This window comes from Atractosteus spatula, chromosome 4 (assembly GCF_055471065.1).
Source record: "Atractosteus spatula isolate fAtrSpa1 chromosome 4, fAtrSpa1.hap1, whole genome shotgun sequence".
Taxonomy (NCBI): Eukaryota; Metazoa; Chordata; class Actinopteri; order Semionotiformes; family Lepisosteidae; genus Atractosteus; species Atractosteus spatula.
In genome coordinates this window covers 30,676,265-30,693,121 of record NC_142709.1, presented here as the reverse complement: position 1 = coordinate 30,693,121, position 16,857 = coordinate 30,676,265, and the positions used below count along the sequence as shown (strand labels likewise).

Sequence of the window (16,857 nt, the reverse complement as noted above, 5' to 3'; positions counted from 1 at the left end):
TCAATTAAATTAATACACCTAATACACCTACTGTATAACCCACACTGACCTATACCTCAATCATTCTACCCATGGGTACCAGCTAAATTCAGCATTTTTATCAAAACAAATCTAACTACAATTAATCTATTGCAAATGAAAAAAAATACATTGGTTCAGGGATTGTAAAATACAACAAAATGTGATGAACAAAAGATCTGTTATAAAACATTTCCCATTATGGATTAGGGTTTGCAAAATTACAGTATAATTAAAAATCCACAATTAAATTTTTGTCACAGACATCTTTTCTAAGGAAATGGGATTACTTTAAAAAAAACTAACAATTTAGGGTACACATCTATACAGCAGGGGATTTATTCTGGTGCAAAATACCATAAGGAATCAGCACTGTTTTATTTCCATTTGAAGTGATCGGAATAACAAAAGAATCCGATGCTTAAAAATAACGATGTTATCAAAGAAGGTCCAGAAGGCTAGATGTTATGTATATAACAAAAGAAAGATGAGAGATTCAACACTGCTTCCGTACGAGAAAAGCCCTGTCACCTCTGATATTGAGTTTAGATTACTTCTCAATGGAAGAACTCAGGCCTATCATCCGTCCCTAATAGTAATAGTGCAGATATTTTACAGCAAATAGGATGCACTTTGTTTTCAGTTATTGAACTCTGTATTACTTCAATGAATCCACTTTCAGACTCAATCCTCAGCTAATGATTTTCTCTGCGACCCTTTATTGACAGCTGCAAAATACTCGCCCACTTCCACCCTGTCAGAGCGATAGAAATTGACCAGAAGCTTCATGCTTTCAATTTTATTTCCAACGCAGGCTACCACTCTGACATTGCTCTTGTTCCAGCATGGAAAAAAAACAAGCGAGGCACTGATACTGACTTTATATCAAGAACTTGAAACTCAAAACCAGGCCATTCTCAATCAGGGGAAACTGAGTACTTACATTCTGTAATATATATTTTTTTAATTTTAAGGATAAGATCACACTCACAGCATCTGATTAAAGACTCACTTCAGGCTTTATTGTTTTTAAAAACTTCTAATAATTTGTAAAAACACAAAAAACAGTCATTGAAATAACATGTATTTGGTGACTACAGTATTACTAGAATGACGAGATAAAGCACAAAATGTACTGCCCAAATGCTGGCTCTTTTGTGTCTTTATTTGTTGACCTGAAACCTAATTAGTTAACAATATGAATTGTAACTTAATTTGTAATTATGGCCCCAGACTTTTCAAAATTTTGGAAATGCTAAGATATTAATCTAATTAAATCACACAAATTACTTTTCAGTTAATTTTCATATTTTGATACCAACACCTTAAAGGTGAACCCAGATTAAAAGACAGACTGCAAACTTCCAAAAGCAATATTTCAATTAAGGTTATTAATGCTATACTTAACAGGGTTGGCACCACATGCTCATATTCAAATGTCCTACAGCTGAGGTTCAGAATTGTTGAAGAGCAAAGTGAAACACATACCATTTCTATGATGCTATCTCCAATAATTTTCCAAAGATTAGTAGCCTGCTGATTAATATTGCTCCACTAGCAATATCCTAAATATCCTTAACATACTGTTAAATCCCCCCAACCAAGTGCTTCTACTTCTAAAGCACATTCCGGAAAAAAACAACCAAAATGTAAAAAATATACTATATACTATAAAATGCATACCCATAGAGCACAGAGGAGGACATATGCCCTTTTTGAACTCTACAAATAAGCCACATAAAATCTAACACATAAAGCTTACTGTGCTATACCTAAGATATGCTAATGTGTTTTCTGCATTTAATCACCACAGATTAAATGGTTTTATTGAAGAATGGAGCTTATTTCTGAAAACTTCTAGATGTTTTTGAGTTATTTCTAATTCTCTAACTTCTTACATGCTTTTTGTTAGAATATGTACTATATAATGGAAACCCAAGTAGTCAATATGCGTGTATTAACTGCTGTGTTTTTACACTGCACTGGGTCACCAAATCAAATTCTTTGTGCAATAAGCATGTTTTCATATATATCTATACTTTAATAATCTTATTTTTCTTTCATAACTTTAATTTAACAATTTTCTTTTTATCAGCAAAAACAAACTGAGGTGGTACCCTGGCACAATGTGACAATCAGGGCTGCACTATTAAGACAAAAAAACTTTTTTTGGCTTGTATTTCATATCTGAGATTACTGCTGAAACATTAGCAAATAAGCAGCTTTGAAATGTACAGATTAAAGCAGAAGAACAGGACATGTAAGCAACACAATTAATCAAACATTCTATGTGTAGCTTGTCCAAAACTAGTAATCAGCACCGCCTACCGTGTGTACTTATGGTCACTCAATTTCTTTAAGATCTTATTCCTCCACAATCCACAGAAATCTTACCTGTTCATAAACTGCATTCATCACTTAAATATTCACCTCTCATCCACTAGCAATATCCTAAATAACCTAAACGTACTGTTAAATCTGCTCAAATAAGTGCTTCTACATCTAAAGCACATACTGTACATTACAAAATGGGCAAAATTAAACATTGTACTGTGTACTATGATGTGCATGGGCATACAGCATTTCCTTTTTTTACTCATAAAAATTAGCCACATAAGATTTTCCACATAAACTAGTATTTTTTAGGTATAGGAGAGTATGTTCAGTTTAAGGCAGCAAACAGTTCCCATTCACCACAGTTTGTGGACATTTAATGCATCTTTGCACATTTTTAAAGAATTTAAGCATATTATGTTCAGAACGCTTGTTTTCTAAATACACAGTGTGCTAGAGGATTATTCAAGACAAAGCTGACATTCAGTTAATAATGAAGAACAGCTCTGGGAACTGTGATGTCCTCACTATACATTTTAAAAGCGGTATTGTTATGCAATACCTCATAGAAGCATATTAAATTAAACTGATCAGTGACATTACATATGTTCCCTCATGCACATTCTGGGGAGCACATTGAAATCTGTAAATTATGGCCCTTACAAACATCCACTCTCCTGTTGTTCTTGACCCAAGAAATAGTTATGATCTACACACTGATTGCCACTTTGAAATAATCAATTTTCTACTGTATATACAGTATATATATCTACAATATATAATAGTTGCATTATTTCGATTTTAAAAAGATTCCTTCAGCAACACATCATATATTCATACAACAGTAAGTCTCTTTTTAGGCTAACTGTCTGAAATTTATTGGACTTGCACTTACAGATAATCTCTAGAAAATAGTACATTCCTGAGTGGGTTTTTTGCTTTTACGGCTTATGATTTTCCATAATATATGATCATCAACAATTTAAAACTCAAGATGGTTTTTGAGACGTACCAGTTTTCGTTTCTAAATTGTTCAAAATATATATTTTTTTATTTTTTCATAATACAGTTCGCCAGATACTTCTGTCCTCTTCAAAGTTACATTATCTAGTGCGAGCTCTGCTTCAACTTGTATATATCTGATTTTTATTTGTACTTCATAAGTGTATTACCTGTTTCTTCATTCAAATTTTACTTACAATTCTGGTAACATTCTGAACATGTTATGTTTGAGTCAATTCCCTTTCCTCGCTCTCATGTAACAGTGTACTCTATTCTCACATTATTCATTCAAGCTTTTGTCCCACATACTGGAAAGTCCAACTGGAAGTAAAAAATGACCTTTAATCCATTGCTGGAAAGGGCTGCATACAGCTGCACCTGGGAAAAGCTGGATTTTTCTGTATCTAACTTGGGATGCTATGCAAAGTATTCCTTGCTTATTGTTGGAGAGAAGTTTTGATCTTGAGACAAAAAGCTTTCCATCACTAATAAAATGCATTAACCATGTCAAAGAAAGTTTAAAGGAATTTTTGGGATATTTCTTAAACAAATGGAAGGCAGAAAAACAAACAAATACATTTCTGGTCCCAGAAATACTGGGAAGATTTCACATTTCAGAAAAAACATTGCTAATTTAATTAACCAAAGTGTGAATTTTAGCAGACTAAAAGGTGCTGTGCTTAATATCATCACATTAAAATATTTTCCAGCCAAAATCCTGGTATCTTGTACTGACCTCCAAGCAAATATACTTCCATTAACAATACATGGGATTTATACAACTGGCTAAGCCCAAAGCCTTAAGTGTCAAATGCAAAAGGGTGCTGACAGTCCGAAAACGCTTAAGCCCGTTCCTAAAAAGACATGCAGTGGAGCTGCGCATTAGTACACGGAGCTGTGTCAGCGTGCGAGCTGCAAAAGTTACGAGCAGAGGTCAATTCCGCAGTGAAAAGTAAAAAAAAAAGAAGAAAAAAACAATTTTAGTGAAGGAGTCTTCTTCAGGTGTGCGTGTGTGGCACACATGTACACACACTCACACAGACACCTGAGTCAGGGGTGACAGTAGGAATAAAATATGGCAATCTCCTTGGAAATCAGGGATCTTCCTAATTAATGTGAGCCTTTTCTGCTGTAATTTTGAGTTAATAAGCACAACCTTATTCGATTTGTTAATTACAACCTGTTCCAGCTGTTTCCCTTTAATTTATGCCAGCCTACCACACTAGGAGTTTCAGTAGTTACCTCGAATGACATAATTGTCTAGAGCCTCCTCCATTCTCTGAAGTGCTTCAGCACGAGTCGAGCCATATGTAACCAACTAAAGGAGAAAAAAAAATAGCCATTATAATTACCATAATATAGTTAAAGCAAAAGTATGCTCATATGATCAATGAATATATAGTCTAGAGAGATTTATGATGTATTTCGTCATGTCATAACACTGAGCAATGCACCTGTGCTTTTAACCAGCTGTATTTTAAAAACTGATACATTATTAAACAGATTTTAAAATTGTACATTTCTTAGCTAAAATACATGTAGGTGGCTCCTTGCAGGATCAATTTGTCTCAGAATAGTTCATCTACATGAAACAAAGGAGATCTCCCGTATAAATGTAAGCCTGAACTTTGGTCCCAAGGGTCTAATTACCATGTAAAAATCATTAGTGCTTCAGTCTAATTATTTCAGAAATTATACAGTTCCCTCTACACTTACTTGATTTTTATTATTACTATTAATAATATATTCAAGGACAAGTATGTTTTTGAAGCTGTTGTTTAAATGTACTTCACTTCCCTTTTATGCATAATTTCCACCCACATCAGCCAGACTGTATTCTATAACAAAATCAATTCAGCTGTTGTGGGGAAAAACAGTACATTTGAACAGGACAACCTTAGCATGTAAAAAAACTTTAAATAAAATGTACAACATATCCTACACACTGTGTGTATGCTTACATCATACACTAATTAAAAAAAACTTCATTACTTGGAATACTTGAATATTAACAGTTACTGTAAAGTTAATTTAAATTATGCTATTTCGACATGGGCTTTAATGAACTGCTTGCAGGTGTAGGGTGGCTACCCTTTAGGGGAAATAAAGAAAAGAGCTTGCAATTAAAGAATTCAGGGTGTGACAAACTACATGCAAACCTGGTATAAGAAATTGATATTGATAGCAAAACTAAAAAAAATTGGCAACTACCTTACAGTATGCTTACTAATTTGCATGATCTGTCTGAGGTGAGGAGAATGCTGCCCCTTCTTTTGCACTCAAGTTCTCTCCTCAGTTTAAATTCTCAGACTCCCATTTCTCCGAGTACACATTCACTTCATTGCAAGTACCGTACTACAGATTTTCTAGCAGAAGGAAACAATCCTTTACTGGGTTTCCTGATGGATGGTGAAAAAAGTGATCTCCTTACAACTTCTCTGATACTCTGTGAATGAATCGAGATTCCTAAACATTAATGAGGTTTCAATGCCTTCAGTATTTATGAAGTACCGTAGATATTTGTGAATTCCAAGAAATCACATGGTTCGTAAAAAGATCAAATAAGGGTTTAAAACTCTTCACAGAGTGCATCTTGCTTCTAAAATTTTCTATAATGTTTTATTAAAACAAATTGAATTTTTATAAACATAAAAATAAAATATTTTTTATAAATAATTTTAGAAGGCGTGTAAAATTCATACACAGTTAGAACTATGTCCTTATTTCAATGTTTCACTCAACTACCTTGGTAGTTATGTTCATATTAAGAAATTTAGATAGAACACCTCACAACATTAAACCACACTAGTGCTAAGTAAATGCATTCCTTGAAGACACAATAGTGTGCAGGCTATATTAAGTTGTTTTTTCTAGTGGCCTTTTTCCATCTACATTCCCAGTATCTTTAAGAAATAACTTACATTTTCGCTTGCTTATAAATGTTTCAATTTCAGAACATGTTAATTGTTAATTAACATAGAAAAATAGAAATAAAAATCAAAACCTAAGAACCATTCACAACACTGTTTAATTGACATTTAAATAAACTAACGATATAGTCCATGTAAAGAATCAAAAGAAAATTACTAACTTTAGAGATCATTGGATCATAATAAATACTGATGTCACTTCCTTCTTGAATACCACTGTCCACACGCACCTAAAAGACAAGAAAATTTCATTTTTGACACATTAAAACAAATACTGTAGATCTTTAAGAATTCCTTCACAACACATAATATACGTGCAATAGACTGCTTGTCAACTTAGTGCCCTTCTCTCACGTTATTCAGCAACTGAAATTACTTTTTGTTTCACCCATTTGTAATCTAGTACCCTGACAATTACATTAAAGAAAAACCAGCATATTTTTAGACATGGGTTCTCTGTCTAAAAATATTAGAGGTTTTAAGAACATTAAAAATTCACCTGAATATCATCTCCCCCACAATTTATACATTGAAGAGATGTTGTCATACAAACACGATTGAACCACAGCGCAGAAAGACAGAACCTTATGAATTTTAACTGGTTTTGGTTGAGCATTGGAATAATGTGTTTGGGATTTAGCAAGGTCTTCGTTTTAAGTTAATAAGAGGAACTACACTCACCACATGTGCCAAACTACAGAAAACAGAGGTCCCTTTTAAGGTAATACTGTTTAAATATGGTTCTAATCAAATGCATATGTAGCACTTCCTGGTGGATAACTCATGTAACTGCAATTCTCCATGATGCATTTCATTCCCTTATGCAACAGAATCACATGGTCACCTCTTGCAGCTGAAATTGAGTTTGAAGAATTATTTGCCAAGGAGAATTCTGAAGTCAAAAAGAACCCAACAACCCATTTAAATTTGTGGAGTTACGAGTTCACTACAAATTTTCAAAATGCTCAACAGCACTGACAGTTAACATGTTAGAATACATCAGAAATAATTGAGATATGAACCAGGTGACACAGGTGGAAATTATTTAATTATGGGGAAATGCTCTTAAAACTGAGACGCTTCTTTACAGGAAAGGTAGTTGAAGTCTGGAACAAGTTACCCAGTTGGAGCTACTCTGTCTGCTTTCCTCAAAATGACTGGATGGCTCCCTCAGTTACCACCTCTCCCTTCTAACCTTGTTGTTTTGTATAAAACATCTTTTTTTCCCCTTCGAAAAACAACTATTTACCAGATGAAGCTCTGTGAATTTTTATCTCAAAATCCCCAGATAAATTTCTGATACTGCAAATACTGGCACATACTGGCACCTCCAGCCAATTCTGGACGATATCAGCCAACAACTGGAGTCCACATACATATATTCTCTTTCTTTATCTCCCTTTGATCTCATTAGCACAACACTGTGGCTAACTTTCCAAATTCATCATTCCTGGGAAATAGGTATTCATCGGATTTCTTTTCCACTGGCTCCTGTGCCAGATTTCTTATGTTTTTAAAAAACAACCAAGAAATTTTAGTTTTTAAGCATGAGGGGGCTAGAAACCACTTCAATGATAGGACAGTAGGTGGTCTGCAAAGCAGATATTAGGGATACCAAGGAGGTATGCCTCACAGAACCCCTAAACATCTCCATCTGGTCAAGACCTTCAAAGTGGATAGCCCCACACATCTGCATTCCAGAAAGAAAAGATGGGTAGTATGATAGCTAAAAGAACAAGGGAATCACACTCACTCCCTCCTGCACCCTTAGAGATATTGCAATTCTAAAACTAAACTCAAGGAAAATCAAGGCAGCTTTCAGAAAATTAAATGTTTAAATGTGATTCTGTGTCAAAAAGATTGCTCTAAATTGACAGCAAATATGGGCTGTCTGTGCACATACATAAGCATACGATGTAGGAATGCAATTTGCCAAAAAAAACTTATGTCCTTTTTTTCCCCCATTTCCACTTAAAATCTTTTTTTCCCTTAATTCACTGTACCCATGTCCCCTCCTTTTTTTTGCTAAGGGAAGTATAAAAATATTGTTCTATAATTATCATAATCGGTGAGTTATCTGAAACAATACGTTTTCCTAAATATAAACTGGGGATCATTAAAAAGGTTAAAACAACTACCACTTCATCTGCTTGTTTTTCCTTTCCAGTCTCAAAGACATTTAGGTAAACATAAACAAGAAAGTACATCCTGGGGGGATGATTTTTTTAGCTCCCGACTCCTATTACCCTACTCTCGCCCCCTGCCCTTTAGAAAATGCACACATTTGAGAGCCACAGAGTATGACGTGGCACGTCCAACAATCGGTATTAGTGCATTTCTCCTCTGGATTTAGCAAAATCTGGAAAAAACAGGGTAAGGCTCCTAATCGTGTTTTGAAGAATCTGCATTTATTAATGTACCTTTAAACCTTTACTTTTGAATTCTGGTCCAGCTCAATCTGCTCTTTAATAACTTCTCATGATATGATACCATATTTCATTTTCCATTACTGTCTGGAAAGTCACATCAACCAAAAAGCTTCTGAGGATAGGTTTTAGAATATTGTTCTCTTGAGCATTTACAAACTAAAAAGAAACAGTAGCATTCCCAGACTGATGACAGGAGCTTCAAATACGTGTCTTGATCTCTCCCTTGTTTGAGAAAAACCGAGGGCACGTCAGTTCCAGAAAAACAAAAAAGCTACCCACTAAATTCTGTCCCCTTTTTTAGGAATGTTTTTAATTCCTAATGGAAACAGAGATGAAAGTGGGTGAAATGTCTGGTCAAACTGTGTGCAATCCACAACACGTTGCTCTGAAGCTCACCCAGCATAATTAAAAATTCTTTTCTTGGTAGAGACAAGCCCATGTGAAGCTATCAGGCGGCTCCCACCCTTCTTTTCTAACTCACCTCTTCCCCCTCCCCACAACCCCCCTCCCCAGTTATTGCCGTCTACCTGACAAGTGACAGCCCAATCTGATTAAATGCTTGCAAGGGAGGGGACTTGTGGGCCTCCATGACAGGCCAAAAGTGATCACCATGGAGATACATAATTACAGCTGTCAACGCGTCTACTGTCCCGCTGGCATCAATTTGATTGCTCCCAGCAATAATGATAGACAAAGCTTAGCGTGCACTCTCCTGCATCCAATCACATTATCTTTTCTTTGGTCCATTTAGCTGACATGCAACATTCACACAAGAACATAACAGCAGCAACCAGAACATTTAAGGCATTTTAATTGTTTTTTTCCCCCCTCTCTCTCTTTCACGTGTATGGCTCACAAGCGCAAGTGTTATTACATAAAACTCCTGCTGTAGCATTAATTGAAGAAAGATATGGTGGGACAAAAACTGTAGGGGGTAGAGCATGTCCATTATCACTTGTGCTTTCAACAGGTCTCACGTTTGAAAACTGCAAATTGCAAAAACTTGCAAGGGCAAAATGTTTGACATTATTTGATCCGCAACCATATGGTGAAAAAAAACTTCACTGTGATACAAAAAAAAAGAGCTGGAAAAAAAGGAAAAACAAATAAATCAAGGAAATAATTATTTAAATTGTGTAATTAATGGGGGCCGGCTTCAATGGAGAATGTCAAGTGCTCTGCACAGCATACATTTTCACTTCATTCGTTACACCTTCTCTTCCACTGCCCTCGTCTTCCGCACTGGAGCTGACAGTGTAAATGAGTGTCTTTGTGAAATACAGCTTTTTTAAAATAATGTCAGTTTGCGCCGAGATTCATTTCTCTCCTTGTGATCGAGCTTTTAATAATTCAAAAAAGCAACTTGGCCATTTTTGTCTTCATTATTACGTTACATTGATTCTCCTTTGGTGTTTATTACTCAATTTGTAAGTCAACTGATGATGTGGATTCTCATTTACAATGATGATGTGGAGACCCATTAATGCAGCAGGTTATTTACTGTAGCAATCTGAGTGAAGTACGTCGTCAAAACCAACAGTTTACCAGCAAAGTCCAGACCCTACAGCAATACACCGCACTGCTACCTCACGAGATGCATCAGATCGGGTAATGCTGTGTTTGTGTCTGCTCCAATTTGAGCTTGGTGGTGCGTCAAATATTACCACGATGCCTGGTAAGGCTCCACAAAATAATAGGTGGAATACTGTAACTGACAATTGCACTCTCTTGAGCTCAGACATGCCGAGTTCCCTTTGAAAATGAATTTTGAAGCAAGGTTTCTTAAAAGGAGAAACGTACCAAGCAGAGAGTCAAGACACCAGCCTCACGAAGACACCAAAATAGCCGTCTACACTAGCTTCTACCAATTGTATATAAACATCCACAGTTTAAAATTAGGTTTACAAATGCACATTGTAATGAAGGATATTTTTACTTGATGCAGCAAAGTCATCCATTCTACAAAATATTAATATTAAAATGAAGTTTAAATTGAATTGTGTAACTGGCATCGCAAGGATATGTCTTGCAAAGACTTGCGGGTGCTGGAAACTGTGAATGCCCCTCTGCACAAGGGGAGGGGGAGGCTGCAGTCTGGTGCACAGATACTCTCTGGTGAGAGCTCCAGATTATCGAACGTGGTTGCAGGGGCTCTGTGAATTGCTGCCCCTAGAGAAGGACGTGCTGCAATCACATGGAATGAAGTTCCCACTCCAGGGAGGGTAAACCAGGTCAGGGAAAAGGCAGTGAGCAGTCCGAGCTCCAAAACAGGCACAGGACAAGGAAGCCCCAGGTTCACCTCAGCGAGGTATCATGGTAAAGTGGATTAGTATGTAACATACTAAGACAGACTCTAAGTCTGTGGCTAACACAGAGGTGACACATTTGTTTACTAATAGAACAGTGAGTCTGGATGATTTACAAATGACATAATGACATACTGACATGTATACTGCCTATAGAATACAATGATATGAAGATACACATTCTTATCTAAGAAGGAATCATCAGCTGCATCTCAAAAGTCAAAAGTCTGGCGATCCATTGACAGGGCTGATTGTTAATTCACATAAATAACTGCATACCACTGCATTCCCCTCTGCCACACTTGCTAAATAAATATAGCAATTCTTGTTGCAAAGTGCTGAGTTATTGTATTCACTAAAAACCTGTCTTCACAGAATGATTTGTATTCAGAATTCTTACTAAAAAACACAGAAATATAGGAAAGGTTACAAACAAGTGGTCATCTCTTCTTGCTCTACTGATTGTTAGTAGCTAACTGAGCCAAGGATCTCAGCCAGCGTCTGGGCACTGGTTAACAGTAACAATCGATAACATGGCTGGGTAGCTTGTTCCATACTCCCACAACCCTTCATGTAAAAAAGTGCACTTCTCCTGACTTTAGATATGTCCTTCACCGTTGATTGTGTCTTGTCAACGTCTTGGAGGATTTTGAATATTTGAATATACGTCCTCTAAAATGCTCAGTTCTTTTAACCTGCCAGCATAGGACATCTCATTAAGCCCAGGAATGTATCTGATTGCACTTCAGTAGACTGATTCCAAATCAAAAATATCTTGATTGTAATGTGTTGGCCACGTACACAATATTCAAAATTCCTTCTTACTAGAGGCTTTTTCAATTTTAACATACCATCCCTTGAGATACATTATATGCTCTTAACTAAAGATCTGAATATTGTTTGCCTTTTATACCACACTGCCACATTCTCTGGAAGTTGTATATGTCAGCATAACTAAGTCTAAGTCTTTTTTAACAATATGCACCTTCTTCAAGCTCAGTATATGCCACCCTATGTTTACACTTTTATGTTTCTTCTACCTGTATGTCACAGATTCTTAAATGAAGTGACTTTATTCCTCTTCTCTGAAATGCAGCTACCACAGCAACTGAAAAGGGCAAAACTGACTGCTCAGGTAGGGTGGATTCCAGAGTGCAAGATGACAGAAGAAAGAAAAATCTTTTTCAGAAGTAAAAATGACAATATGTTTCTGTGTATACAGTAATACCCATATATATTATAAAGTACACATTACAAAGATATTCTTCCAAACATGCCAGCATGCACTCCATCCCTAGACATATAAATATAAAATAGGTCATAAGTTATAAAACTCAGCACTAAGACGTAGTGCTGTCTCCAACTCAATACATCTCATACATTTTAAAAATCAAGCAAATTGTTCTTATTATTTAAACTGGTCTTTTCTGGTATAAACAGGCTAGGCTCATTTTAACATAATTCAGTAAGATACATCTTGTTTGACTTGTTAAAGCAAAGTATTATTATTAAAACATCTACTGTTTAAAAAAACACAAAATATTTTTGGAATACAAAGTACAAATGTTTTTTTTTTTAAACTTGAATCTTATTAGCCCAGACCAAAGAGTACTTCAAGGAGATTGTATAAATTCCTGAAGACCAAAAAAAGAAGCCCCAATCACTCTTTCAATCTCTGCGTGGAGCCCGGGAGAATAGAGAATAGGAGACACTTTTCTAAAAGAGCGCAAAGAGTGCATGGAATGAGTTAGCAATCCATGTTATTGCAGCTGATTCAGAGAAATACTCTTGAATTGCCTTTATGAAGTCCTGGGATTAATTACATGTTTCCTTGGAGCCGGACAAGCATTAACATGGAGACTAGCTTGCTATCATCCATATCTTTCTTGCGTTCAAAGAACAAGATAAGAGTCCAAGAGATGAAGAATGCTAACCCTTTTGGGCTGTTTTACCACCTTGTGCTTTTAATAATAATACAATTTTATTTAGAAGCACTTTTCAAAAAACTCAAAGGGCTTTTATCCCATCTTAGCCTGTTTTTAGAGAAAATGTTTGCCATTATATTACAAGAAATGAAAAGGGAAAGCTAAAATGTATTTGGAGCTACAAAGGACCAGTGGAAGGTTTCCATTTACATAAATGCCATTACTTCAAAATACTTTTTCCCAAAAAACAGTAATGTGATAGTACACACATTGTGGATGTCTTAAGAGAGTAATGTTAAACACACACCCCCAAACCCGTGACCACGAATCACTGGTATTGGTACAGAATAAAATAATAAAAGAAGACCACCAGATGTCACTGAAATATATTATAGTATCCATTATTTTTGATCTTCTGGTAACAAAGTGTCAATATTTGCTTCAGGGAAAGTTGTTAAAACATTTTTGATTTAACTTTTTTCACATTCATATTCATTTGACCATACAAAGGAAAATTAGTCCCAAAAACCCAAAAGTAATAAATCATTATGATGTGGCAGTTGTACAGGTTTCATCAAATGAAACAAAAATTAAACAGGATCTTGGTCTCTGGAAACTTAAGTTAATGACCTGAAATGAAAAAAAGCAAGATCTAACTGGAAACTTACATTGGACAAATTCACTGGCTCCTGGTACTGGGAAAGGCGACCTATCGAAGGCAAGCCAAAGGATTTGTATGGATCCTGAAAGGAAGTTAAAATAAGAGGAAACATTAACTTTTAAATAAAACACAGGAAGCAAGGTTAACTGCTGTTGCTAGAAGTTAAAGCCGTTGGCAAGGCTATTTTTTGCCCAATTATCCTTGGTTAACAGGATTAATTACTCAAACTTCTTTTTCTTTTCTTCCCCTACAACCAAATGGCCAATAAATTTACTGCTGCACTAAAAAGACTTAGAAGGTTCCCCTAATTAGCATAACAAGTTACAAAATTATTACCGTCCTAAATTGCTCACAGAGAAAACAACATTAAAGCATACAGGATGTTGTCTGCAATTAAGGAGGGCAATTTAATTGAATAAAAATGTTGAAAGATGTTAAACATGAGCAAACCAAAGAAGAGGAGGGATCTTAAAACAAAGCCACTGACAGACTGCTGTAACTGAAATAATGAGCCGCACCTTTTCCTAACCAAAAAAAGAGGATTGCTTGGAGAGCCTAATGCCAGAGAAGACATTTTTATTTGGATTTTTTTTTTTACCTCAGCATAAACCCTGCTTTCAACGGCCCAGCCATTAATGGGAATATCAGTCTGCTTATGTCGGAGTGCGTAACCCTTGGCAACTCGAATCATTTCTTGGACCAAATCCAGGCCTGTAATACATTCAGTGATAGGGTGTTCAACCTGCAAGGTTAAAGAAAATCATCAGTCATCGTGGAAACAAACACAAAGATGGGCATTCAGGACATTCTCTCATTGAAAAGGATCCGTCATTTAACTCCACATTTTACTGAACAGGGGTTCCCTTTGCCTTTCTCCCTCTCTGCATGATGTTCAAGAGTCTGCATCTTCAATGGCAAAGGAAAGCAAACATGTTTTCTTATTAAAATTTATGAAGCTATTAGGTCTTTCAATTAAGGCTTAGCCAGCACATGGTATTTATTCCCTCATAATATTTTCATACTGCAAAAATCAACCAAAATGGCTCATTAACCTAAAGCCCCCAAAATTGTTATTTTAAAAAACAAATTAAGTCACTGTATCAGTCTGAGTAATTCAGAGAAAAAAAAAACAATAACCCACAAGCAAAGAGCACCGAATTGCTGTAAGGAACTGATTATCAGTCTCCATTGCCAAACATAACACTGCTGAGTCTAGAGCAGAGCAGGCGATTTCCAGAGAACCAGTTCAGCCTAAATCTCACCCATTCGCCTGCTTTCACTAACCTGTCCTGACAAGTAACCAGATTAGCGTAATCTTACATCAGTGCAGAGGAGCAGAAATGAGCAGATGGATCCTTCAGTTTTTTCCCCCACAGACTTATCTGTGTAGTGCTTAGCATGCACAATAGCTGGGCTGGACCACTGCAATCAATGTAGTATCAGCAAATTGCCGCTAACAGCTTTGCATGATGCTGTTAAGGGAATACCCTGCTCTGTCTCCGCATTCAATACATCCCCGGTCTCTAATCACAAATAAGTACATCATAGCAGAAGAAACTAACTGGGTACTGTAGTTGCTCAGTTTTTTAGGAGGATAAAGAATAACAAAAGAAATAAGAAATATTTCTTTCATTATAGAAATAATCTAAGAAATAAAAAAATGTCAAATGAAATTAATATGGAAATCATTACACAGCACACTGTGTAAAATGGGAAAGGGGAGTAAAGGTATAACGTAAAATGAAACAAACACGCATACACAATATTTGCACATACACACAAACATAAAAAGGACAGGGAATTAAATTCCAATTTCTAACACTTGTCACCTGCTATGCAAAACTGAGCTTGTCTTTTTACAGTTTCTCTAGTAAATATCACTAACTTTGCTAAACTGAACAGATGGTCCTGTTAATTAGCTCAGTTCATGTTGTAAGTTTGTTTATAAAGAGGAAAGGGGTTCCAGACATCTTGACACATTTTATTAACATATCATACCTTAAAGCAATTCGGCATGATACACAATGCTTTTACCTTTCAGCTGGGATAAAACAGAATCAACCAGAGTCAGAATCAAGCACTGGCTACGAGATGCACACTACACAAGTACATTTCTGATTCTGCAGGTTTTCTTTCACATGTATCTGTTACATTTCGGAAGCACTGCGCTGCCAAAGCACTGACATCCTTCAGCTGAAATATCCGATAAAAACTGATCTCCTGCAGCTATGACTACTGTCTGGTCATGAAATTGACAGGATGATGTCACAAATAAAGCAGAACATTCTTCTCCCAATGGATTACAAAGTGTGTTGTGTAATTGGTGGAGCTGGCCCAGCAGAAAGCTTTGTCATATACATCATATTAGATACCACTGCTTGATCAATAGGCTGAATTTAGTTTTCAGGTAACCTTTTTTTCCATTTATTGCAAATTATTGCAAGTTTTTCTTACGAAAATTTGGAATTTCTGACTTTCAATCAGCTTGGTTCTCAGCTAGGACCCTCATACCATTATTTGAAGAATTTTGACAATGTGTGTCTTCCTCTGAAATGCGCAGACGCCTTCTTTCACACCACCAGCCCCACAGTTCCCGCAGCAGAGTTAGCGCTGAACAGAGAACAGACGGGATACTGGCTGCTCCCGTTGCAATATTCGAATTCTTCCAAATGAACAGTGAAACACGAACCAGACGGCACAAGTGGAAACTTTGTGAAAGTACATTCGAAACCGAGAACAGGTTGGCACTTCTTTACCCGAAGGGTTGTGTGGGAGCATGGAACAAGCTAACCAGCCATGTTGTCGTAACACCCTGACAGCCTGGTTTCCTTTAATAAGGTATTTGGATCGATTAACTACTGACAACCAAACAAGGAGGATCCCTTTTAACCATTGTTATGAAGCTGTCCCCGCACTCCACAGGGTCATAAATATGAGCCTGCCTGAAGCTTAACCAGGCCAACTCAACTCAGTGACATACTTGAGACTTTAACATGCAATACCTAGAAGACTGCCCATCACTTACTTGGACTTCTTACGGTGTAAGTGTATCCAGTGTATATGACCTATATATCATAATTCTGACACATACTGTACACTATATACATCAGAATAGGCATATTTTTGCACCTCATAATAACAATTCAGAACTAAAACTTCATTTAGAGAAACCTGTCTAAGCACTAGCAATGCACCTGCAAAAATACAACATACAATATGTACAGGAGCCTAATGAATGTATGATTTTTTGGA

The 16,857-nt window shown here is 36.2% G+C and overlaps 1 protein-coding gene across 1 annotated transcript in view; it reads right to left on the bottom strand.

Moving 5' to 3' along the window:
* The window catches only part of pcca (propionyl-CoA carboxylase subunit alpha), a 164,552-nt gene that overhangs the window by 87,650 nt on the left and 60,045 nt on the right, over nt 1–16,857 (bottom strand). The window contains exons 13-16 of the mRNA XM_088913845.1: nt 14,204–14,347; nt 13,613–13,687; nt 6,446–6,514; nt 4,597–4,672 (exon numbers count right to left, since the gene is read on the bottom strand). Coding sequence (XP_088769971.1) covers nt 4,597–4,672; nt 6,446–6,514; nt 13,613–13,687; nt 14,204–14,347 — 364 coding nt within the window. The remainder of the gene's footprint in view (nt 1–4,596; nt 4,673–6,445; nt 6,515–13,612; nt 13,688–14,203; nt 14,348–16,857) is intronic.